Below are 27656 nucleotides of genomic sequence, written 5' to 3' on the forward strand. Positions count from 1 at the left end.
ATAGCAGAAAAAGACAATGCGGAGCACAGGTTACTGCTAATTAACAACTCTATAGTATTTTTATTAAGTTTAAAAAGTTAAAGTCACATTCCCTACGTTTTTTAGATCTAATTTAAGGTCACAAACTACTGTACATAATGTAAAAATAAACAATATGGTCCTATTGAGATAACTTTTTAGTCTTTAAATAGTTAAAATGTGAAAAAGAAGGTGATTCTAATAATTTTAGCGGCCCGCTATAAATCCCAACATGCATTGCGCACAAATTGATATTTTTGCTTTTCTTCTGTAATTCACCTACTTTTCGATTGATCGTAAGGCCAAAACAAATAGAAGACTCCTAATTTTCAGCGAAAATACAGGGTTTCCCCCAATTTGTATCAATGGAGTCTGGCAAAAACAGAAAGATAATTTAATGCAGTAACTATACAACGTCAGGCTAGGCCTATAGCTAGCATACAATGCTCGTACGTTACCGATGTTTACCAGCTAGACCTTCAAACCTAAAGACGGCCAACAAGAGGACATTAACCGCGAACTACTGTACTTAGCTAGTGCATTGCTTCTCTCTATAAGTTACTTATTTTGTTGCTTACCATATTGCCTCCCACTCGAGCAAGGCAAGGTGGTGCCTAGCACTATTTTTTTCATTTCATTTATTTCGTCTTTTTATAATAATAAAAACAACAGGTCACAAGGTACAGTAGAAAGCACTTTAGGGGTAGACGGGATTGTCAAAAAGTGAAACAAAACTCTCAGACCCCAGACAAATTAAATAAACTTAAATACAGAAAAAGTAACACAAATATATATCAACAGTTTAAAATAACATTTCATTGAATTATTTTATAGGCAGGTATTTGAAGCAGGTTTTTCTTAATTAAATAATAAATGATGACAGGGAAAAAGCTACTGTAGACTATCTTTAACATTTGGTGGCAAGTTATTGAACAGACGTGGAAATGAATTAAAAATATTATAATGAGCAGAATTCATTCCTGAAATACTATGGAAAAATACTACAGAATTAAGGTGTCGCAGATTGAGTATGTACCCCCTCTTTTAAAATATCATTTTTCTTGTATAAAATCTTAGCGATAAAATTAATTCCTAAAACAAAAATCTATTTGAAAGGCTCATCATACCAAGACACTGAAGACAAATTTCATAAAATAATTAATTTTCCTTGACATATTGCATGGAAGGTTTAAAAACACACCATACAGGAACTTCGTATTCCAGAACTGGACAGACGAGACAATTTTTAACAATAAGTTTAGGATTTCCACATCCAACTGTTTATGAAATTGATTATGAAATCTATCGTCTTCGATGTTTAGTTCGAAATACACGAGATCCCCAATCAAGTTTAGATGACAGGGTGACTCAACGATACTTGAATTCAAAAGTTTCATCAATGGTATCCGAGGCAATATGCGGTATTGTGTTTAAAAGTATTCTTACTCCTAGACCCTCATAATTTTACACTTCTCATTTAATTTCATTCTATTAATTGTGCTCCAATTTAATACACAATCCAAGTCTTATACTATAGTTTAATTATAGTAATTTCTTAATGATGAATGATAGTAGGCCTAATAAGACAGAGTGGCAGCAGTAGGCTAGTAGTAGATAATTTTCAATTTGTACATTACACAGAGGCCCAAAATAGTGAGACTACTGTACTGTGTAATGTATGACAGTGTATATTCCATTTCTACTGCATCTGCGATGGTGGGTAAAGAATAGACTTGCCTCAAGTCTGTAGTTATTTCGAGGCTTTTCGTGAAATCGGGCCTGAAAAGTAGTATACATATGAAACGCCATATGTGCCAAAATATTTATCTTTTTACTAATATTAAGTCAAAACTCCGTCTGCAACCCAGACTAGGTAAAGAAAAAAAAAGAACTAAGGCTATAAGCCTACACCATCACGTGGCCATGGATGCTTTATTCCAGTGATGTTGAATACTTGCTATACATACTGTACACTTGGTGTGTTTTGACTACTAACCAGCTGAGTTACGATTCATAGCAGACAAATCAACACTTTACAATTTGTTACAATTTATTATTATTAATATGTGTTCACTCCTGATTCCCGGCTCGGCGATGTGTATCGATTATGCATTTGTCAATTTTATGACCCACTATAATTATAACCCCGGTAGAGGTGCATCATGTCATAACCTTATGAATACCATGATGCACCCCAGCATAAAAAAGGTGACTTACCTTTATTAGGTGACCACGACGCACCTATTTTAACGCACTGTTACCATGCATGTTGTTCATGATATGGTGGGTGCTGGTATAGTGAAGGACAAGAAATCTTGTACAATATGCAAGAAATTTGGAAGGGATTTTGTTCAAATTTAAAGTTGAACGGATTTAAATCACTATAAAATAACTGCATACATTGCTTATTATATTTTGCAGAGTTAGTTAAAAATGGGAACAGGTGGTTCAAAAGCGTTCAAAAAACCAAAACGGCAAAAGGTAGTTGCAGAAATTCAAGTACCAGGTCAGACAAAACCAATCAAGGTCAAAGGTGAAGTCAACTTACGTACTGGTGATGACATTGGAAGTCATCATTCGGGGGCAAAGGTCAAGGAGATTGGGCCAAACAAGTTTAGTATTCAGGTTCATGACCAAGATGTTGTGGTAGGTGGTTTTCCAACAAAATTAGTAAAAAAAAAAGTTATAGCAAAAAATATTCTTACAATACTAATTCTTGTCTTTGTAAACACAGTAGGCCTACAGTTAATTCTAACCACATTGATTGTGTGGGTGGCTTCTACTGCAAAGAATAGGGACTTTACGAAACACGATGGTAAGGGGAGGACGAATATCCTGCTAGAGCGTAAAATCATATACAGTCAATATAGTCATTTTATTAGTTACTTACCCTTGCGTGAAGACGATGACCGGAAGTATCTCTCTCTCTCCCTCCCCTGCCTCGTGGCGCGGGGCCCTTCTGAATCGCTTGGCTCTGGTGATACAGCATAAGCCTTCCTAGCTAGGGGCCTCGCATTTAAATGCAGCTTTTAACACAGCCATTTTAACCAAACAAAAATATTATTTCACTAAACAATTAGCCTTAGCCACCATACGGTTGGTAAGGTTTCAATCTGACCACTTTTTCACAGTGGTCTTCGACAACCCAGTTGTCTGCACAGAGATTCTTCCCTTTCTTGAGAAAACCACACCACTTTCTTGTGACTAAAAGTTAAATGCGGTGTACTCACTATAACTTCATGTCAGAAAGATTCCACAACTAGTGCAATTTCAATTATTTGACACTTATCTTATTTTTTACAGGCAAGAATATTAATTTATTCACACACTATTTTATCTTTTTTCTCATCTCTATTTGGAGACAAATTTAATACTATGTTTCATTCTACTGTAACTACTAAACTGTTTTTTTCACTTACTATCTTTTAGACACTAATCATTAAAAATATTTGAATTTAGATTGAAATGTATACAGTACATTTTACTTTGTTTACTCAAGTGTAAAAACACTTGTTTACTCAACACTAGCATTTCTTTACTCTATTTGCACTTAGATTACTGTACATACCCTAAAAAGATATTTATGAACACCTTATGCAACAAAAACTAACAAAGAATACTTTTTAGGTAGATTTTAATAGAAGTTTCAGGCTCATACTAACAACAGTATTACTAGTTTACTGTGTTAGTATACTGTAGATGATGCCATGACTTATTTACATTGATGCAAATTCAAGATCTTTTTAATTGGAACTCATTAGAATCACTCAATTGTAACTGACATACAATACTATGAAAATATTTTCATAACAACTATATAGTATTTTATTAAGTTTAAAAACTTAAAGTCCCATTCCCTACGTTTTTAGATCTAATTTAAGGTCACAAACTACATTTGATGTAAAAATAAATACTATGGTCCTATTGAGATTTTCATCTTTAAATGGTTAAGAATGTTAAAAATAAGGTTATTCTAATAATATAAATCCCAACATGCATTGCGCGCAGATTGATAATGATATGTTTATGTACTTTCCGATCGTAAGTAAGGCCAACAAATAGTAGACTCCTAACTTTTCAGCGAAAATACTGGGTTTCACCCAATTTTTATCAACAGAGTCTGGCAAAAACAGAAAGATAATTAATGCAATAACTATACAACGTCAGGCTAGACCACAATGTTTGTACGTTACCAATGTTTGCCAGCTAGGCCTACAAAACTAAGCCTAGCTAAAGACGGCCAACGAAAGGACATTTATATTTATATTTATATTTTTTTATATTTATACATTAACCTTGAGCTACGTAGGTAGTGCATTGCTTCTATTTTTATCATAATTTACCATAAAACGTACATTTAAGACAAGGAATGACCTGGTTTAATGTTTAAAAGTAATGCATTATTTTTACAAAAACGTCAACAATTGTAGGGAAATGGGTATTTAATACAGACCTCCCAAGTTGGTATCATTATTTTTATTTCAGACCTGCCAAACCCTTGGTTATTTTCAATTTCATTTATTTATTATTAGACTAATAAACATTAAAATAATAAAGAACAGAAACAAAACACAATGCTCAGGGGCAACTAAAGCAAAAACCTATAACTCAAAGAGTCAGTTGCTCCTAAAAAACATCCAAATACAAAAAATATTGCACCAAGTAAAACAATCGTATTTATACTCAAAATTAGTATAAGGGATCGGGACATACATATACAAAATAATAGGTTAATATTAATCGGAGACAGAATCTCTTTCAGTGAGTTAATGTCGGACTTATAGATAAAAAAGCATGTTAAAGAGACCTCAACTCCTGAATTTCTTACATTATCACATTATCAGGGAAAACAGCCCAAACATTTGGAAATAAATTGACAGGAGAATTACTGAAGGCTGTGGTGCGGACGAATTGGTGTCTAAACAAAAGTGAGTCGGAATGCCTTGCATTGACCAAGACACCTTCGACGATACAAGAACAGTCAGTTATACCATATACTGTATAGACATTTAACAATAAAAGAAATCAGCATGTAATCACTCTGAGAGTTCAAAGTTAACAGTTAAGTCGATCAGTGTATGGTATTTCGCCCTTTTTAACCTTGAGCATTGTCTAGTGGCAGACCTCTGAATATGTTCAAGTCTATTAGCATTTTTTTTTGTTTTTGGGGCATCCATGCAGTCAGCCCATATTCAATGATTGGTAAAATTAAAGATTTATAAAGGCAATTAAAAACAACAGGTTGGGCACCTCCTGCAACTCTGAACATTAACCTAGCAAGTCTGTTAGCCTTTGAAACTACGTATCTACATGATTACTCCATGACAGTCTACTGTCAAGAATAACACCAAGATACTTATGCTCACGTCTTGCATCTAATTTAAGACCATTGATAAAATACATATTTTCATTAAATACCCGTTTTCGAGTGACATGCATAACTTTAGTTTTGCTGGCATTAAAAATCATTTGGTTATCAGCCCATGTATTAATGTGATCAAGATCATCTTGTAATGCCACTACATCGCATGCAGTAAAATTGGTTGGTAAAAGAAAATGGTGAATTTTTAGAAGTTGTCAACAAATCATGAGATTTCAAGAATAACCAATAATGATGAAAACATACTAAACATAATTACAAAAGACAAACTAACTAATATTTATTGGATACTTGTCGGCGACATTTAAAGGGGCTTTTTGATTTTTGTTGCGTAGCAAAATATGAATACAGTTATATACAATAATAACAATCAAAATCAATCAAATTTATTCATAAATCGGAGTATTTATTAGGGAAAAATTATGGTAAAATCAGAAAAATCGTATTAAATCAGGTGAACTAGAGATTGGATACCCAACAAAATCGAGTGAGTTGACAGGCATCCCCTATTATACTTAGCCAATCATGTTCATGCCTTCAATCAAAATACAATCTGTAATCTTATGTACACATTCCATAAATGTTGCATATTTTGTTTACTCACAGAAATGAAAACATCATTTACAATTTTATTTTATTTTGTCAAACACAGGGACTGTGGAATGTGTCTTTCTTGTCACAGATAACAAAAACGGAATGATAAAATAACACAATCACATGATATTTTCACCCAGTCTAAAAAATTTCTTATCATATCATTTAAAAATTATTTTCCTTTTATTGGTTATGATTATAGAGAGGAGAAACTATATGTTATTTAATATTTTGTCTCATGTGACATTGGTAAATTTTTATTCAATATTTCTCTTTAGCGGCCAGCTCGATGTAAAACTTTTGACATGATAATTATCAGTAGTGCATAGGTTTATACTGTACAACTGATTTTTAAATATATTGTAGAAACAGTATTACTACAGTATAGTGGCCAATCCAGGTTCATCCAATTAAAAAGTAAAAATACATTTATTACCGGCAAAAATATAGTATAGTAGTAGTGTTAGAAAATGTATACATTTAAATAAGTTGAATGAGAAAATAAATATTCTTTCTAATCAACAATATGCAAAAACTTCATTATTTGTTTTATCACACCTACAGTACTGCCTTTTGACTACAGTTGTAGATGGCGCACTTCTTAGTTTTCTGTGTTCTTTATAAAGTAGGTGTAGGTGTGTTGTGACACAATCATGTCAAAAGTTTTAAATCGACCAGGCCGTTAAGAGAAATATTAAATCAAAATTACCAATGTCACATGAGACAAAATCAACAATTCAAAAAGATAAATACTTGTGTACTAAGTATTATTAAATAACATAGTTTCTCATCTCTATAAACATAACCACAAAAGGTAATTAATTTTTAAATGATAAGATAAGAAATGTGTTAGACTGAGGGTAAAAAAGCCATATTTTATTCAAGTGGATCATAATATTAATAATGTTTGCATATTTCAAAAATGTTGCAGACTTAAGTGCAACTCAAATATATCTAGAGAACCTTTTTATCAACAATGTTATTGACTAAATGTAGGAGGTCCAAAGGTAGATTTAATATGCAGACCTCCCAAGTTTGTATACAATATTTGTTCTGAGCTATTGTTGTCAGTGCAAATGCAATAGGTAGCTCATCCTCTATTATACTTACCAATCATTTCCATGCCTTCAATCAAAGAATATATATCACAAGAATGAGTATTCCGCGATTTTTGCATGAGAAATTTGTAACAGAGAGCTCCAGTGAGTGATGCCCGCCCTCATAAGGGCGGATGTATACATACTAAATAAGACTTTGATTTAATAGACATGATACATGTCCCATTAAATAGAATTATGATGATAGTTTTTGCAATTGTAAACTATTTTATAATACATATTTATTAACAAACTAGTGTTTATTCACTTTTACAGACAATTATTTACTAACATGCTAAGTTAGTTCACAAAAAAGGCCTAACACAGCAACACCAAAAATCAACGAATATTACTAGTCAGGACGGCCTATTCTTTACCATTGCCGTGTACTACTCTACGCCCGGTAAATTAAGTATTGTTTTTATGATATAAATTAGTATAAAACACATGTTATTAATAGGAGGAAATGTTAAATGTCATTAACATTTATTTGTTTTACCAGAAACAAGTTAAATATAGGAATATTATTAAACTATCCTTCGTGAAAACGCGTAAACACCAACACGCCCGGTCACGCTATCGTAGCGCCCGGTTGATAAAGCAAACTGTTTATACGGCAGTTTTTACTAAATAAATTGCATAAAACGAACAATTAAATATCCAAATAGTATTTAACATGATGTTGGCATGTAGTTGATAACATTTTTATCATCGGAAAATACTCCGGTAGTCCAGCCTTTGATTAGTGAAACCTTCACAAAAAGTTGTATACATCCCAGATACATCCACACTTATGGCGGCGCCCTACCACATGGACAATATCACTGTTACAGGGAAAATCGCGGATTACTCATTCTTGTGATATATATTCTTTGCTTCAATCAAAATACAATCTGTAATCTTATGTACACATTCCATAAATGTTGCATATTTTGTTTACTCAAAGAAATGAAAACATCATTTACAATTTTATTTTATTTTGTCAAACACAGGGACTGTGGAATGTGTCTTTCTTGTCACAGATAACAAAAACGGAATGATAAAATAACACAATCACGATATTATTATATGATATATTATATCATAAAAAGGGGTAAAATATAATCACAGCTTGACATAATATAGAAACTGAAACCCTGATATTAACATTTCAAGAAGGGTAAAGCATTGACAAGTAGTAAAATATCATAAAATGGATAAAAAAAAAAGATAGTGACATATCAACATGGTTAAAATAAAAGGAAAATAAAATCATCAGGCAGAAACTGCTATTATTTTCGTAGTTCCAATTTTGCTTTTTCTATCCTAAGCCAACAGTAAATTTCAATGTCTATCCATTATTTCATAAATTAATAATTTGTTTCTAATTGCTTTAATAATTTTAATAAAACAATATTAATTAAGAAATATGTATTTACTTTTGCATATTATGAGTAATCAAATAAATATTACAAAGAAAATTGAAGACACAAGATTATAAAGTCATTAGCTACCTTAAAACCATGAAATGTAAACAAAATATAAATCAAAGATTACAACCTCTACCAAGAACTGAGTTTTTAAAATGTGGGCCAAACAGTGGTTTTTATTTGGTAAATATTCGTCTTGTAAATTTTAAGTATGGCCTAAAATTAGTAATATCAAAAATTAATATACTCTAAACAATATTTAAATATCAAGATGCATGACTGAATGAAAGTTGAAATATAAAATATGATAAAAAAGTTTGTTCTTAATATTATTTGATATTGACTATATCCAAGCAATTGAATATTTATATAATTTTTAACATTTCCTTCCTTAATATTTCTATAGTATAGCATTATGATTGTGTCTTTATTTTTTCATTTTCTCTATAGACGTTCAATACAGAAGGTGACTTCCATACTTATCTTACCAATGCTGCAGAACTTAAAGTCACAAACATAGAGACAGTTCCAGATGATGATGAAGATGAGCATAATCCCATGATGCTCAGTGCCAGTTACTCCTTCAATCTTACTCCCGCTGTAAGTTTATTAGGTTATATCAAAGAACTTATAACACAAGAATCTCCTGTTCGTCCGAAGCGCGTAACAATTTCGAAAGGCATTGTGGGATAGAATAGAGCTATGGGTGGCGCCATTGTGAGCCATGGAGTAGGGCGCCCGCATCAAATTAGAAAGTCAAAATCATAGAGGGGATCTGCTAATGCTCTAGAGGGGATAGAGTAATTGACTGAGGAGTAGGGTGCCCGCATCAAATTAGAAAGTCAAAATCATAGAGGGGATCCGCTAATACTCTAGGGGGGGTAGAGTAATTGACTTCCTAGTTTGGAGGGGGCGCTGCTCCATGCTGTGAAATGGCGTCGCCCAGTTTGACCTTTTAACCCTGTACTTCCGATACTGTGTTTTGAATGCAAATTGAAGAACAGGAGATTCTTGTGTTATAAGTTCTTTGGTTATATGCATTAACATGCAATTTTGTTTTTTTGTGTCTTGAGATCAATTTCATGATCTAGTTACATACTGTAGTTCTTTGAGCAATAAAACAAGTCAACGTGCACTTTCACCAAGTACTGGACAATAGTGTTTGGTATCATTGGATAGCATGTTTTATTCTGAATACATCATCATCATCCGTTACGAAATCTATTCGTCTTGGGTAGACAATGCGTACGCTAATCGTTTCCATGACTCTCTTTCGGTGGTCAGTTTTATCAATATATTTTCTTTGTACTTTTTTTTTTAGAATATTCCACTTACAGTATATATTTTCCATTTACAGTATATATGTTATATTATCTATATATTAATGCTGCTAAATTGGTCGCGTAATTTTAGTATCTCCTCCGAAACCGTTGAATGGTACATGCTCACATTTGGCACACTGATGTTTCTTGATGAGCCGCACACGATAGGCTATATCACTTTCCTGAATTTTAAGGATAAACACTAAAAAAAGTCAAACAAAATACCAGTAATTTGACATCTCATCTACGCAACCTTCTCTGTTGTGTACCGCAATGGCCAGATCTAAAACTACCATGTTGAGTTGCCAAATTGATACAGTGGTTTGTCTTGGCAGCCGGCCAACCGCATCAACTGATTTAATTAATTACACCTATCCTTTGAATTGAATGATTTTTGAAAATCACGGCTATCTCAGTGAGTAAAATGCCGTGACCATTGATATCAATGCTTAGTACATTTGAGTTTGAATACGCGAATGTGTAAAATAAGTATCACCGCTTAAAGCAAAAAATCAAAACTACAGTAGACCACAATTTAATTACAAAAGTAGCAAAAAAGATAAATCTCCCACAAAAAAATTGCAAAATATTAAAAACCAAACAACTTACCACACCACAATTACAGAAAGCAATTAACAATGTGTTTAGGTCGTGTTTCCGCAGCGATGTGTTTTTTTTTTTATTTCTGTCCAATTTTTTATTTTATCTATAGGTAAATGTGACTATTGCATACACATCACTATTTCTGAGCATAATTAAAAACAAAGCTTTCCACTAATAACACCCAAAATATATAGTTTTGTATTTTATATTTTTGTTGTGTCCGCGTGCATCATCTAATTTCGAATACCACTGTATGCACTTTTTTTGTGTTGATTTCAAGTCCATAAGCAGCTGTAGTTTCATTATTCCAATACTTCACATCTTAATTCTATAATTTTATCATTGAAATGTTTTAAACTGCCGACTGATTGTCAGTGTTCAACGTGCATGTCCTTCTCATGCACATAGTCACTTTCTGATGCGCGGCCTAGATTAAAGACACCTTCCATACAATTTGTGACGTTTTGTAAAAATAATATATTACTTTAAAAACATTAAACCAGGTCATTCCTTGTCTTAAATGTACGTTTTATGGTAAATTATGATAAAAAGTGAGAAACAATGCACTACCCAAGTAGCTCGGGGCGACTGACCTCTCGTGGACGGTCTTTAGGCCTAGCCTAGCTAGGCTTAGTTTTGTAGTCCTAGCTGGTAAACATCGGTAACGTACGAACATCGTGCGCTAGCTATCTAGCCTGACGTTGTATAGTTGCTGCATTAATTGTCTTTCTATTTTTGCCAGACTCCGTTAATATAAATTGGGGAAAACCCGGCTTTATTCGCTGAAAAGTTAGGAGTCTTCCATTTATTTTGGCCTCACGATCGAACGAAAAGTGGGTGAATTACAAAAGAAAAACAGAAATATCAATCCGCGTGCAATGCATTTTGGGATTTATAGCGGGCCGCTATAATTATTAGAATCAACTTATTTTTCACATTTTTAACCATTTAAAGACGAAAAAAGTTATCGCAATAGGAACATTTAGTATTATTTTTACATTAAATATAGTTTGTGATCTTAAAATAGATCTAAAAAATGTAGGGAAGGTGTCTTTAATATTCACACAGCACAATTTTTGTTTACAGATATTTCAAAGTGAAATATCTATCTCTCTCTGACTAGTAGTTTTGGAGATTTGGTATTTCCCTGTAATTCCACCCTAATTTGCATATTTAAGCTAATTTGCATATCAATATTTATATAATTATATCAGTTTAATTATGACCATGAAGCAACATAGTAACTCGGTTGTAGGCTTTTGTACAGTTAAGATCATTGGCTCACTATTTAATAATAATTACTAGTTAATTATTCCTTCTATTTAAATTATACTGTACTTTACAGGGCCATCAGTGTGCTGATTAGGCACACCATCCTGTAAATTAATCATAACTTATTTGACTGGACGTCAGTAGAGTATTAAGTAAACTAGTACTAGATAAAAACATTCGAACTTTGTACTCCGTTTAATTTTTTTAACCTATTTACATAATTTTGTCTTTCTTTCTATTGGGTAGTGACAAGTACAGTTGTACTACAATTGTACATAAATGGTTAATTGGCTTTTATTTCATTCTGTTTTGCCTGCTTTGGATTATTGCTGTTGACATCTTTTTGCCTCCTCCTACTTTTGGTAGTATTTAGCTTTGGAACTTTAGCCCAGTCATGGTAGTTATAATAAAACCAAGCCAAGATGACATTGATGCATTTGTAAATGACGATCTTAAAAGATCCAATATACTTAGAAATAGGCCTACTACGATACTTAATTTGAAAGTTAAACAGAAACTACAAGATGTTGCTACTAGAAAATTGCAGTTGCAGAATAAAACATATCTGGTGGGAAGTTGTAACGAATCTGTGTGTTGCATAGCAGATGAAGATGTAATGTTTAATAACATATCATATCATCCAATTGTATTGTGGTCGTTTGAACCTGAAAAGAAGTTTCATAAAGGTGGTTATGTAATAGCTGAGCAGAAACCAAATGACCCAGCTTATTTAACACTGAAAGTAAACCAGCCTTTGCAAAGTGTTTCTGTTGCTGTTCAGAATGGTTATTTAATACCTGATATTTTTAAGGCATTGAATAGAAAGATCCTTTTCGAAAATGAAGCTATCAAAAGCATACATGGTCCTGCTGTGGAACTTATTAATGTTAATAATAAATTGTTACTTGATACTGTATCTTGTTTGAAGTGCCAGTCATGGTCATGGCCATTACATTCAACAAGTTTTTTCACAAGAGAAAGATTAAATAACTGGCCAACACAAGAGATTTTAAGAAAGATTTATAAGCTGGATTGCCTGGTAGTTGGTGTTGGACACCCAACAAGCAAATCAAAAGAAATTGAATGGAGGTTATCTTTTTCTGTAGCTGAAAAAGAACTCTGTTATGAACTTAGTGAACCATTCTTTGAATGTATGTTTATTCTTAAGACGATAAAAGCAGCAAAGAAATTATTATTAAGTGAATCTGATTCACCAACTCCATTCTGTTCTTACTTTATTAAGACAGCTTGTTTCTGGATGTGTGAGACTTTTCCTCCTACAGGTCATAGTACTGTGGACTTGGTAAGGAAAACATTGGACTGGCTGATAAAATGCTATGAAGACATGTACCTCCCTCATTATTTTATTAGCCATCAAAATTTGATTGGACATTTATCAAGGAAATGTTGTGAAGAAATGAAAGTAGCATTGAATGAAGTTAAAAAAGATATTTGCATGAATTATTTAAAAAGTATTGGATTGTCAGGTTATCACAGTAACAAACATATGCCCTTGCCTGTGAGGAAAGAATTGCAGGATCCAAAAACGTATTTGATGATGACGAGTTTCAGACATAAACTTGAGAGCCATAGGCCTATTATGGAAGAAATTGTTAATCAGTTCCAACAAGCTATTTTTACAAATATGTATTTTATAATATTTCATAATATTATACAAACAGATGTATGTACAGATTTTGATCCATTTGAAATTCTTAATCTTAAACTAGAGGATATTATTCTACATGTCCTAAAAACAGTACCAAACATCTACAAGAAAATCTATAAGCACAGTTTATATTGCAGTTTAGGAGATGCATATACAGGATTATTGAGATATTTACAAAGTAGGCCTACTGGGATAAACCTACATGACTACCTCAATAAACCACTAGAATTTTATGAGAAAGGATCAGAGGTTGTGTATCCTGATGGATGGAGTGATCAGGGTATAGGTACCCAAATTAATGTCATTAAATATTACTATTTAATGAATGATGAAGAAAAACTGAAAGAGATGCTTGCCAAGTTTGAACCAGTACTTCACAAAGTTAAAGAAAACAAGGATGTTATGATAAGACTAATTAAAGTTGTTGTTTTTTTTTCACACATTAACGCTTTCTCTTGGGGAATTATTGATAAGGACTTGTATGATATTAGTAGAGGGTATGCAACTATTCCCATTAATCCTATTGTTTTCATATTTTATGTCACTGCAAAAATATCTCTTAAGGAAGGTGACATTTATAGTGCATATGCAAATTTAAATGAAATACAAAGTTTGACTATTCCATATCTAGATCAGGAGGTAACAAAATTATTAATTAAGATTCTCGAAAGGTTATTGGCTAATTGTTTGTATAAGTTTTGGTTATTATTTAGCAGTGGCCGATAAAGGTTACGGGGTCCAAGGCAGAAAAAAAAAAGAGATGGAAAAATAAATCTAGGCTTATTTGTATTAGGTTATTCGAGTGTATTGTGTGCATATCACATCCAATGCATGCTTATTTTTTTACTATATAGAAGAAGTAGTTTTTAGACTAGCTAAACTAAACTAATTTCTAAAACTTGTATTCATATTTCTATACAATAGTTCATAATTAACAGGGTTGTACTAACGTATTATTTATTAAATTTATGAAGTTATATCGTACTGGAGCCATTCGTCAGATAGTGTATTTCCCATAGACCTAATCTACTGTTCATACCTTTCATCATATTTTTTGTTCTCTTCTTAAAATTTAACCATATTTATGAGCCCATAAACTGATTGAAAGACCTAAATTACTCCTAGCCTAGGTTTGCTTGTAAGCACCCCTGCCCCCTCAAAATCATTCTAGGTCCTTGTCTGTTTAGAAGTCTCTTTAAAGTACAGTAGGACTTGATCATACCAAGTGTTTTACAGAAATTTATTGTATTATTATAAAGCATTTGAATAGGAACAAGAAATGTTGATACAAAATAAGTGTATCTTGATACAGTACGTTTCTTAAATTGTTCAGTGGATGGCTACAGTACTTTATTTACAAAGAACAAATTTAGAGAATGCGCTTTGACCCAAGATTGTTGCTCGATCTTGACTGCATGTATTGCAAAATTGTTGTCTTGTTTTGTAATGTTATTGTTTTATGTACATTAAATATTTTATATATTTATTTTAATTAACTTTTTTGTATTTAATACTTAGACAATAAAATAGTTTTAATAACGTTTGGAATTTTTGTGAATTTTGTAAATTCATTGTTTTGCATAAATAAATGCTATCTTGGCTAAAAGGTTGAAAACTGAAAATATTTTATCTTTTTGTCATGCATTACTATGTAGCTTCATAGGACCTAGTGTGCATTTTATTATTTTGTACCATTCATTCTTGTCATGGGTTGGATGTTTCTCCATGTGCCTGTGTATTTTCTATGCAAATCATGGAGTAATCTGTGACATAAATTCTGAAATGAGGATTATATGAATTATATTATAAAATTGCACTCCATGATTGATTAAACTCTTAAATCAATTGGCTTTTCATATCACTCCAAAGGATTAAAGGCATTTTGTGGCATTTCATGTCTGTACCAACAAGCAAAACTGGTTACCTGTTTTCTCTATCAGCCTTACTTGTAGATCAGTATAGTTAACTTGGACTTTGTAATTAATGTTTGAATTGAAAAGTTAATGATTGATATAAATGAGTACCGAGTGACCCAAGATGAATGATAATGCAATAAATATTTGTCAAGGTATTTCAGAGACAGGTGAACTGTACAGACAGGACAATCAATTGATTAAATTCATAATAATCTCCCTACTGATTTTCGACTGCTCTTTTTTTGACTTGACTTCTTTATGCTTGTATCATGATAACTTTTTATAAGATTTTTATATGATATGTATAGTAGCTTTTTATATACACATATTTTATGCGATATTGTTTTTTTTATTTACATGCAATTTGGCCACGAATATTTTATTCATTTTTTTTTTTTGGACAGAATTTAGATAATTACTCTGATGATGAAGATTGGGCGGACTTAATTGATAATATTGATGAGAGTCAAAGTTCATCTGATGAAATTGATGGAGCAGATATCAATGAAGGTTTTAAGTCAAAGCAATTTGTTTTATGTTTGAAGTCAGAATTTTTGTAGAAAGGTTTTATATCTGCCATCCCACCCCATGCAATAGTGTCAACTTGAAAAATCTGTAATGATTAACCATCTCAATACTAACTCTATCACCAAATAAACGCAGTCATCTGCTATCACGTGTATTGCAAATTGCTTAATACCTCATAGTGTATCCAGTGCACAATGTGTGAGCCCATCAGCGTCACATCACCAAACCATGAGCAAGAACAAATTTTTATTACTATTATTATTACAAATTATTATAAACAATTTGAATAGTAGGGCCTATAGTATAAATAGTATAACATTGGATTACAGTTAATATTAAATGAGTAGAGTTGTTTAATAACTTAGTTCTGATCTAACTTGTTGAGATCATAAGGTTCAATTAAATTGTGTAAGATTTATGGTGACCATAAGGCTTCACAGGTCTTGCAGGTCACTAATTTATGATTTCTTTGTTTTCAATTTCTGCACTTTAGCCAAACAACGAAAGATTGAACTTAAGAAAGCACTACAAGCGAAGCGAGCCAACTTAACTCCACAAGAGTATCAACAAATGATAGCAAATCACAAACAAGAGATGCAGTTGATGGAAATGCTTCGACAGAAAGAGCTTGACAGACAGAAGAACAGTCTTGCCTCAAAGGTTGCAGATAGAAAGAAGAAACGAATGGAAAGGCAGAAAGAAAAAATGCAAAAACAACTTTTATCAGAGGTAAGTAAACATGTTGTCTTTTTTTGTTGACGACACGCCAAACAATGCATACTCAATTGTTTTTGAGAACGCACAGAATGATTTCCTGACTCAGCAGTGTAGTCAAGTGGCACATTTTGACAACAAAATGTCGATATTAAGGATCTCTACAGTATCAAACTAGTTCGATAAAAAAAGTGTGATGTGCCAAAATAATGTAGTGATATGATGTCATCTTGTTCATATTGGTACATCACATTTTTTTGTCACATGAAGTTTGATAGTGTAGACAGAGCTTAACACTTAACAAAAATGTTGTTTGGGTCTGTTGATTGGGAGATGAACAGATAGTCTGCGAGTGTCCACCTCTAGAACAGAATTTCCTAGAAGCTGGATTTGCCTCTGAATCTCTCAATTCTTGTATGAGGTGAGGATTGCACTTTATACTTGAAAATATTTTTAATTCTTCAAATTTATTTGCATCCACCAGTAAAATTGACCATCGAATCCAACTAACCACATATTTCCAATTACCAAGTAAATGTATTTTTTTTTGTCAGAACGCAACTACAGAGAATGAGCAGTCACAGACACCTACCAACAATGCTCAGCAGTCAGAGATGGACAATCTAAAGCTACATGTCCTAACACAATCAAATATTGAGTTAGAAGCAGAAATAAACCAGCGTAATAAAGAGTTTGAAGAACACATGCAAAATGTACGGCCTCTGATTTCTGAGAAGGAGTATCGCAAACTACTGTTGCAGCATAAGGCACAGGTCAGTGCTCAATCAAGAAAACTGGAGATTGGTAGAGATAACCAACGTATACATTTAATGGAAAAGTTGGCTCGAAGATCAAAGAGAAAGTTATCCGCAGAAAAAGAGGTAAGAAGGCAGCTGTGTTCAATTTATTTTTATGGATTTGCTTTTTTTAACAGGTTTAAAAAATATCTTCTGTATGTTTGTTGTTATTCTGGAAGCTGCTGGTGTAAGAGATAGAAAGATAGAATTGTTAGTTCCTTACACTTAAAAGTTAACTTTTAGTTCTTTTTATTTTGTCTTAAAATAAAAAAAAAATTAGTGCAAATATTTCACAATCCTAAACAATATTAGCATGCATCAGATAATTTTTTGCATCCTTCAATAAATATGACTAAATGCTTTAAAAAATATATTTTTGCTTATATAGCCAGGTATACTTTGCTTGAACAATCTAAATATCTATTTACAAGACATTGTACGTTTCATGTCAGATTATACTGCTACTATTTGATCTGATTGATTTAAAATCTAAAATCGACTAATTAAAAAGATAGAATTGTTTTCATTTTGACACTAGAATGAGCAACCTCTAAAGTCTGAAGAAGTGAAAGAACTTCAACTGGCTTTGAATACCAAAGATGTAGAGTTTAGAAAGCAGTTAACACGGACCAAGTCAACCATGACAAGTGAAGCAGCTGAACAAATGATCAAGGAACATAAACAAGAAATGCAACAGTATCAACATCAGTTGGAAAAAGAAAGAAGCAACATGCAGAATGACCTGATGGATAGGCTTAATCTACGAATGAATAATGATGTGGTAATTAATACCTTTATATAGATAACCATAGTTAACCTTGTCATTATCTGTGTTCCAGGGTTTGGCCAAACCCCTTTTTGCTGAAGTGCCCGTTTAGACTAGAGACAATAGCAGCGGAGACGAGGGTATATACACAGTAAAGTGTGCTATCTTTAAATAGTTATTGTCTGCTGAGTTTTGAGTCTTGTTACATACATGGTTCGAACCTTATCAATGTAATAGTACGTCTAGGTCGTAACTTCTAAATATCATTATAGCTGACTTTGCACAGACTTTTCTGTAGTGATTTAGTTATTTATTACATTTTCAATTATTTTGTACTTGTACTTTGTTTTTAACTGAAAATTACACATATGAAATCATGATCTATTTTACTGTTTGATAATTTGATCTACCATATTGTCAGTCATTAGTCATTCTTCGCAATACAATACTCTGGCAATATTGTTTTTTCTCTATTAGATCGAAGGAAGCAGTATTTTTTCAATGGAAGACCTAAAACAGCTACAACTATGCATTGATGCCATGTCTCAAACTGCAAACGATGACATTAAAAAACAGAAGAAAAATTTGACAAATGATGAATTCAATCAACTATTGACAAAACAGAGAAATGAGAACGAAGCGTATCAAAAGCAGCTAGAGATCGAAAAGATAAAGACGAATGAGTTGCTGAAGAGAAGGATAATTGCAAAAAAGTATAAAATGAAGTCTGCAAATTCTATGATTGAGGTACAGTAGTAGTAGTAGTACTTACTGTACTGTAAAATTCATATTGTTGCTCTACACGTACAATAGGGACTTTATGAAACAGGACGGTTAGAGGAGGATGAGGAAAATTCTGTGTTTGCTAGAGCGTAACATAAACAGTCAACTTTATTACTTAGCACCCTTGCGCGAAGATGGCGACGACTAGCAGTTTTTCCTCTCTCCCTCCCTGTCTCGCGGCAAAAATGAAACCTGCATTATCCATTGAGACTAACTTTGTCCCATAAGACATACAGTACATTGTCCCCTGAGACCTGCATTGTCTTATGAGACCAGCATGGCCTCATAAGAACAACATTTTCACATGAGACTAACATTGTCCCATAAAACTTGCATTCTCCCATGAGACCAACATTATGGAATCTACATTAGAAAGACATTTTGAATTTTGGTATCTCTTTAGTTGAAACACATGTGATACAGCAATTTCAGGGTTACATTAAACAGTACAATAGTCTAATAATATGTTGAATTACTTAAGTTAAGAACTGACTCACCAAATCAGCCTCATTCAATTTAAGTATTACTGTATATTTTGAAACTAATTTTATTTTCATTTATTAGTGGGAAAATGTTATTGGTGCAGCAACAAGCCAAGATGTTCAAGAACTGGAAGTGGAGCTTCAACATTGCAAAGATGTTTGGGAAAAAGACAAAAAGGAAAAGAAGTCAATCATGTCAAAAGATGAGTATGATGCATTGATGAAGCAACACCAAGAGGAAGTTGAACGTCTGGAGAAGAGGCTAAGCCGACAAAGAGATGCGCAACGTCAGCATTTACTTGATAAGTTGGCAGAGAGAAGAGCAAGAAAAGATAAGGTTTGTGATTTAAATTAAATATTTTGTGTCAAGCAGACATGTCTGCAATTAATTTGCAATTCCAAGGTAGAAGAAAGCTTGTTTTTCACTAGGATGTATTACAAAGACAATGTACACAAGTAATTAAGGTCTAATGTAAAGCACCTAGAGGGGTCATTGATCCATTAGGCGCTATATAAATACTGTTTATTATTATTATTAATCATAAGCAGTGTATCATATGAACTGTTACTTTATGATTCTTCAAATTACTTGTGTTTTGTGTAAGCCCTTTATTTTGCATCCCAGTGAGAACCATGCATCAAAGATGTTGATATTCTTAAAGGACAATAGAAATATGAGCTTTGATAAAGGAAAAAACGAATACTATAAACATTATAACAAACCCTGAAGTTGTGATTTTTATTTAGCTTCACAAATGCCAGAAAATGACTTTATTGTATACTGCATCGCGACCGTATCGCTAGCCAATGAGTTGACCTTTCCATCTCATTAACCTTTGTGCCTGTGACGTCACGCTAGCGACACGCTTTTCAACAACGCTGTCAAAGCCCACGCACATAATACAATAATAGTGTAGTATTAACACACGATGGACTCGCCGATAGATAGCGATCAAGAAATACCTGATTTAGAAATTAAGCCGTATCAATTCGAGCCATTATCTAAAAAAAGAAAGGCTGTTGTGCTGTCTTCATCAGATGATAGTGAAAGGGATAGTGAAGACGACGATGTTCTTTTGGAACATAACAATGAGAGAGTCGGCAACACTTTATTGGCATGTTAATTTGAAGTTTAGATTTACTTTTTATGTCTTATTAATATATGTGTGGTTTTCCCCCTGAGAACCATAGCACCATTGGTGGAATACAACATATATTTATTATTATGGTTTTAGATAAAAAAAAAAATCTTTTTTGCGATCATGGCAATAACTCTATCAGGTAAATATGTGTTACATGTTTTTTAAAACTTGGATCTTAACAGTATATTTTATTTCCAGAATGCAATGGCGATGACTGCTGACGAGGTGAAAGAAATGCAGTTAGCAATTGCTGGTAAAGATGTGTCGTTTAAAGCTGAACTAAAGGTCATCAAAGATCACACATCGAAAGAAGAAATACAAAAATATATTAATCAACATAAAGAAGATATGAACAACTTCCAACGACAGCTGGATGTTGAGCGAGAAAAGATGAAGGAGAAGCTTTTGGAAAAAGTAACAGCAAGGCAAAGAAAAGGCTTGGTAATATAGTTTAATTTTTTTTTTTTATCATAAACCTGCTTTGCCAGGAGCTGTGTTCTTTTTAGAATGTCCTTTATGCCTTTACATCATAGTCTAACACAAAAATGTTTTGTTTGTCCTTTAGAACCTCTCAATAATACATTTACAAAAAGCTCACTTTTGTAAATTTTCTCTCTCTTTCAAAAAAACCCACATATTTCAAGAGTTAAAGGAAAATAAAAATGTTTATTATTGTTATAATAGACCATAACAGTTGTATACAGCATAATATCATTGTATAAATCAAAGTTACACACAAGAAAAGACTTTGATTCTGATTTGATATCTATGTTTCATTGTTTTGTTTTAGTCCAATGAAGATGAAAGCCTAACACAAGAAGAAATCAAACAGGCACAGGTTGCATTGGATGAGCGTAACACTGTCTTTCAGGAGAACGTCAAAGAGACAAGATCAGCTCTCACATCTGCAGAATACCAGAGTCTTCTAGATAATCATGTGGCAGAACAGCGACTCCTGCAGGATCATCTGGATAGAGAAAGAGAAAAAATGAATGCTTCTTTTAGAGAGAAGCTGCAAAAGCGCTACACAAGAACTAAGCATTCAGAGTATCAAGTAAGTTGTTGTAAAGTTGACTCTTCCAATACTGGACTCCCAAATCTTCCTCTTTACTTATAAAAACACATTTAGAGTACTAGAATTTTATATTTAGCCCAGTTCAAAAGTGTTGAGAATTGGGAGAGTTGACTAACTAGCAAGGTTTTTGTCTATATGTCATGCTTGCAAAAATAGTGCGTCATTTCAAACTCCTGATAAATGGTCTTGGATGCCACTACTAATAGATGACATTGAAAATCAAAATAATTTGATTATCATTACAACATTTTTTAGAATGCTACTTATATCAAAACTCAAATTGAAACTGAACGTGCTAATTTTGAGAAACATAGAAAAACAGACATGACTGAAGAAGAATATCAACAACTGTTAAAACAACATGATGAAGAGATGACGAGGTAATTAGTACTACAGTACATTTGTCAGATTTTTATTTTTATTTCTTTTTTAGCATTCAACATTTTTATATTATATTTTTTTATCATCAAACATACTATATGGTCCATAGGTTGAGAAAAATATGATTTACCACAGAGAATTATTTGTGAGTGGGTCATTAAGGCATCTGCCTTTTAAAAAAGAAAAAGTACACAGAAAAAAACTGATCATGTATATAAATGTTAATATATACTGGTGCATGGTAATTATGATAATACAGTAGACAGGCAGTAGTCGAATCTTATGGGACTTGTATTACTGGAATTACTTTGGATTTGTAAATGAAAATTGAAGCTTCTACTCTCTTTCTCCTTTCCCTCATTCTCCCTTGTTTCCATTTTATCTAAATTATTATGATAAAGTCTTGTTTTTACCCCCAGATTACAAGGTTTGCTGGATTCATCTTTAGACAGACAGAAACTTAACATGATGGACAAGTTAGAAGCTAGAAGACGGAAAAAAGCAATGCTTACTGCTGAAGAAACAGAAAAACGAAGATTACTTTTACTGCTGGTATATTTTTAAACTAAATCTTAAATCCTAAATGATAATATTACATGGACGATGCTGTGTGCATTGCATTTGCTTCAAATATTATTAGAAAAAGTTTCTGAAGCAAAAATATTGAGAATTTGTGGAAGAAGAAGATTGTCAAATTAAAATGTGTAAGAACATAAACCATCAAACTTAGCTTGAAGATAAAACCATTTGAAAAAATAAAGAAAAGACCAGATTCACATAAATAAATTGTCCTTGAATCAAAGGTCACTCTTTAAACATCATTTCATTTCTTACATTAGGAAAGAGATAACATCACTTTAGAAGAAATTGAGCAAGTAATTGACGACATTGAAGATTATGAAATAGCTGCACAAGAACAACTAGATGAAAAGGAAACAACAGTTTCAGAGGAAGAGTACAAGACACTGCTTGCCAAACATCAGAAAGACATGGAAGAATTCCAAGCCAAACTAGACGAACAGAAGAAACGCATGGGAGATAAGTTAGCAGCTAGAATAGCAGCGAGGTCTGTGATCCAGTCAGAGTTACAAGATGATGAGGAACAGATGGAAGAGGTAGACAATAATGTATAATATTAATTATGTAGGCCAGGTCTAAAATGATCTGGTAAAAATGCTTTATTCAAGCATTTGCTTTTGGTTGTCTTCAGTTGAAGGAAAATGTCTATACATAAAAATGAGAGAGAGATTGATTATTGATATGCTTGTAAAACAACATTCTGTTTTTCTCAATTCCTTTTTAACTAAATATGAGACCTACAGTACACTAGGTGATAACCAAATCATGTAAAGTGTCATATAATTGTACTGGTTTGAAGATGGGCAGGGAAACTCCATCTTTAAACTCTTCAACTGAGCCTAGAGGTTTTAAGGCCAAGAAACCTCTGTTAATCTCTGCTGTTTCTCATCCATCCTTAACTCCCATCCCAGGCTCCATTACATTCCTAATCATAGAGATCTTAAAACAATGAATAATTGTTGTTTCTTGACAGTTTGCTGTGTTAGAGAGTTCAGTTGATGTGAGTGTACTCGCAACGAAAACTCAGCTGTGGACAACTCCTGTACAGTCTAAAGCACTTGTTGTGGTTCCTTTGCCAGAAGAATATCCAGTAAGGAAAAAGAAAGAACTCTATACCGATCCTTCAATCTTTAGAGATATAGATACACATGCAATTAAGGTAAGATTGGGACAACCCTTTAAAAGGTACCAAGACAATTTAGGACCAATGGCTAAGCTCACAAACCACTTGATTCTTGAGTGCTGTATCACACAAATTTCCTATTATACTGGAGAAATCTAGATACAGTACCAAGAATCAGGTGCAGAAATTATGTATTAATGACATATATGCTACTAAAATATTTCTAGTGGACCAAAACCACTTTTAGCCAAATTATGATAGCCAGCCACACCTTCAATATATATATTGTAATGTAGTATGTAGAACAAGAATTATTATGTCTCAATAAAAAACTTATACTTATACAAGCGAGTCCAAGTCATCAATAGCATCCACACAACATTACCCAATGTTTAGAGATTAGATAAATTTACATGCAAGTAGTTGAATTTTGAAAGGGATGTTAGATTGAATACAGCATCAGCGCACCATCATCCATACTGTTAATGTTTCAAAAGTTTAGTTTACGAATAAAATATATAATTTCTTTTATAATGTAGCTTGCTCAAACTGGTAGCCTTGTGATGTACCCGACATTTTCTGCTTTAGTTAATGAACTAATGCGAATTGGTACGAGTGAGCTTGAGAAGGCACGACTTGCATTCCGATGGATTACAGCACAGAATTGTGATGAGATGGATTTGAGTGAGGTTGTGGATGATACTCCTCTTGGTGTTCTTAAAGGGATCTACTTCCACAAGATCACCTTCTCTACATTGTTCATGAGGATGTGTAGGTATGATACAGTAATTTTTTGCTTCTCACACATTTGTTGTATTTGTTGGGGGTTTTTATAATAGATATTTAAACTACTAAAGAGTCAACTGGGTACCAGAGATGTGAACAGAGTAGGGACTCAATTAACTTATGACAATAAAAGGATTGTACATACATTTTATACCTTTTTTTTTTGTATGCACCACACACTTTATACAAATTTCAACAGCTATAACCAGTGGAGCAGTAGCTTTCAACTATGAAGTTTGAAGTTTTGAAAAAAATGTCAATTGCCAATTTACATAGAAGGATTGTTTGTAGAATGTGCTTGCATTGATAAGCTCAAACATGCTGTAATGTAGGAGTGTTCATGGCTGCCACAGCTTTAAAGTGATATATTTATGAAGATTATTATTTATTAACAATTTTAATTTGTTTTAAATTTTATTTTTTCAGGTTTATTGGGCTGAGGTGTGTTGAAATCAATGGTTGTGCAAAGTTCAAAGGTTACAAACCAGGCATGTATATCTCTTCTTTAGACCAAGACTTTCAACACACTTGGAATGCTATCAGAATTGATGGTCACTGGCACTTTGTTGACTGCAATTGGGGTGTGTCACACATCGCTGACTCCGTAACCTTTGACCCTTTCAGATTTGAATATGATGAGCATTACTTTCTGGCTGACCCAGAGGTTATAATTGCTACTCATTTCCCAAGTGAAGTTGCTTGGCAGCTAGTACCTCAACCTTTGACATTACAACAGTATAATGCTGGTGTTGTTTTAAAGCCAGATTTTTTCAAATATAACTTTGGGTTGCTAAATTTTCACCAGGCTGTGATTCCCTTAAAAACTGGTGACTTGGATTTACATGTAGGTCATCCTTCAGGATTTATTCTTTCATGCAAGGTTACATCAGTAGATAAAGGAAAAAACACAACATCGAAAGGAGTGAACTTTGACCAGTTTGTGTTTGTTCATCAAGTTGAAGAAAATCAGATGAGTATTTACATTCGCTTCCCTGAGATTGGTAAATACTACCTAGTTATTTATGCAAAGAAACAATACGTTGATGGTCAAGTCAATATAGAAACGGAGACGGAAATATGCCGATATCAAGTGATCTGCGAAGTCCCTAGTGTTGATCGATACCCGTTACCCCGCTCACCTGTTGATCACTGGGGACCGATTGGTGTAGGAAACGCAGGGCTTGAACCATTCACTCATAGAACTGCTGTCATTGTATCCAATGGTCAGTCAGTAACTATCGGATTTAAATTCTCTCAGCATCTGTTTTTCCAGCATGAACTAACTTGCCAAGAGGAGAAATCAAATGTGCTACACTCTTACATCATGCATCGTAAATTTAACGGTAATGTCTTGTTCACGATAACGCCACCACATTCGTCTCGTTTTGGTGTGAACATCTACATCATATATCCCAATGATCCCCAGCAACAGAAGATTCACCTTTGTAGTTATCTTGTAGTTGCCAATTCAGGCAAACAAACTGACGTTTTACCAATACCCGATACCGATGTACACTGGGGAGAAACAAGAGCATTTGGTAATCTAGGGTTGTCTTCTGTCAGCCATCCAGATCCTTTTGTCATCGTACAATCTGGTGATACACTTCGTATTGATCTTGGTGTAAGTCAACCTGTTTTTGCAAAACATGTACTTCATCACTATTCAGAAACCTTGGATTGTAGTGACCTTACCGCGTCTACGTATGGCCAGTCAACGAAGGGGAAAATAACGTTTCTGCTCCATCTACCCAAAAAGGGATATTATGTTTTCAAAATTTTAGGCTCAGATAATAATTCAACTGATTTTCCTATGACACTATGCTTTGTTTACCTTATCAAAAAGTGTTAAAAATTTATGTAAGAATGTTGCGTGGCCGAGTGGTTTATGCCAGGGGTGCCACAAACCACAGCCATAAAATGGCAGAGATCCAAGACACGTACTCTTCAACCATATTTTTTTTTTGTGCTAGAAGTCTCCTCGGATAAGGACTTAAAACTTTAGGTCCAGTGTACACATCTGGCTCATGTGCACTTTAAAGAACCTATCATCGATGGTATCTCAACACGAGTGTCCCAGGATAGGATATGAAAGTTGTTTTATGTGACATAATCCACTGCTCTTTGAGATAATTGTGTGTAGCTTGTTATAAATATGAATCATGAATGAATCTATTATGAATACCAATATTTTCACCAGCAATAGAAGGGGTAAGGTAAAGTCAAAACCTAAGCTAATGCTAACGGCCGTGGTGCCCATCTCCATTTCCTTAGCGTTTGTGCCAGACTCCACTAAAATGTTTGTGGGGGGTACGCCACTCCTCCTGCACAAACAAGTCTGATTTACCTTCCCAGTACTTTTTACATACCGGTACCCAAGGGGTAATATAAGTACTAATTTTGTTTTGTGATATTGAATTTTTGTAATTAAGTTGTACGTAGTAAACTTCGTTCTAAGAGTGTGAGAGATAATTATTTTGCCTATTTCACAGGCAACTAGGAAATCCAAAATAATGCTACAGTGAATAATGTATGCAATAGTTTATTTAGATCATACCATTTCATAATAGTGTATTCATAATAGGGTATTTATGAGGGTGATTATTATACATGCATTGTCTAGGTGTAAATCAATTGTGTTGCGTAGCACTGTGTAAATTATATATAAATCGTACTGTAAATTATAGAAACAGTGCTCATATTCGGAACATGATCTCATAATTGTGTCGAGCATAGCTCATTGGCGAAAGATCCATATTTTTCAGTTGTATGAAAAAATGTCTCTGGCGGGATTCGAAACCGCAACTTCTCGCTTACAGGGCAAGTATCCTACCACTAATCAGTAAGATGGATGGGTATGTAATGATGTCTACATCTCAGAAATCTTAATTATTGAATTGAAATAATAATAACCCTATAAAATGGTATGAACTATTGGCATTATTTCACACATACGTGTATATTGTTTATAAGAAATGTTTGAAATAACCTTGATTGACAGTGCAGTACTATTTAAAAATGATATTTATACGCTTTTTAAAATAGAGACAATTTAATATAATGCAATTATTAATTTATACACTATTTGTTAAAGATGTATTGTCCCCCAAAAACATGAAAAATGAAGATTAATTAAATCAAACTTTGAATAGGTTATTTTGTAGTTTTAATAAAGTGAATCACTTCCGCAGAAAAAAAAAACGGAAAAAAATAATGTTTTTAC

The 27656-nt window shown here is 33.2% G+C and overlaps 1 protein-coding gene across 1 annotated transcript; it reads left to right on the plus strand.

Annotated features, from left to right (window-relative positions):
• Positions 1-2446: 2446 nt before the first annotated feature.
• LOC140044230 (uncharacterized) lies at positions 2447-27649 on the plus strand. The gene is made up of 16 exons (XM_072088707.1): positions 2447-2664; positions 8949-9098; positions 15685-15790; positions 16302-16537; positions 17077-17403; positions 17858-18100; positions 18563-18832; positions 19433-19687; positions 20691-20933; positions 21283-21546; positions 21823-21947; positions 22368-22500; positions 22788-23063; positions 23501-23686; positions 24190-24425; positions 24863-27649. The coding sequence occupies exons 1-16, from the start codon at positions 2452-2454 to the stop codon at positions 26283-26285; spliced, it is 4686 nt and encodes a 1561-aa protein (XP_071944808.1). The 5' UTR covers positions 2447-2451; the 3' UTR covers positions 26286-27649.
• Positions 27650-27656: the final 7 nt, after the last annotated feature.

Source organism: Antedon mediterranea, chromosome 3, assembly GCF_964355755.1.
Source record: "Antedon mediterranea chromosome 3, ecAntMedi1.1, whole genome shotgun sequence".
Lineage (NCBI taxonomy): Eukaryota > Metazoa > Echinodermata > Crinoidea > Comatulida > Antedonidae > Antedon > Antedon mediterranea.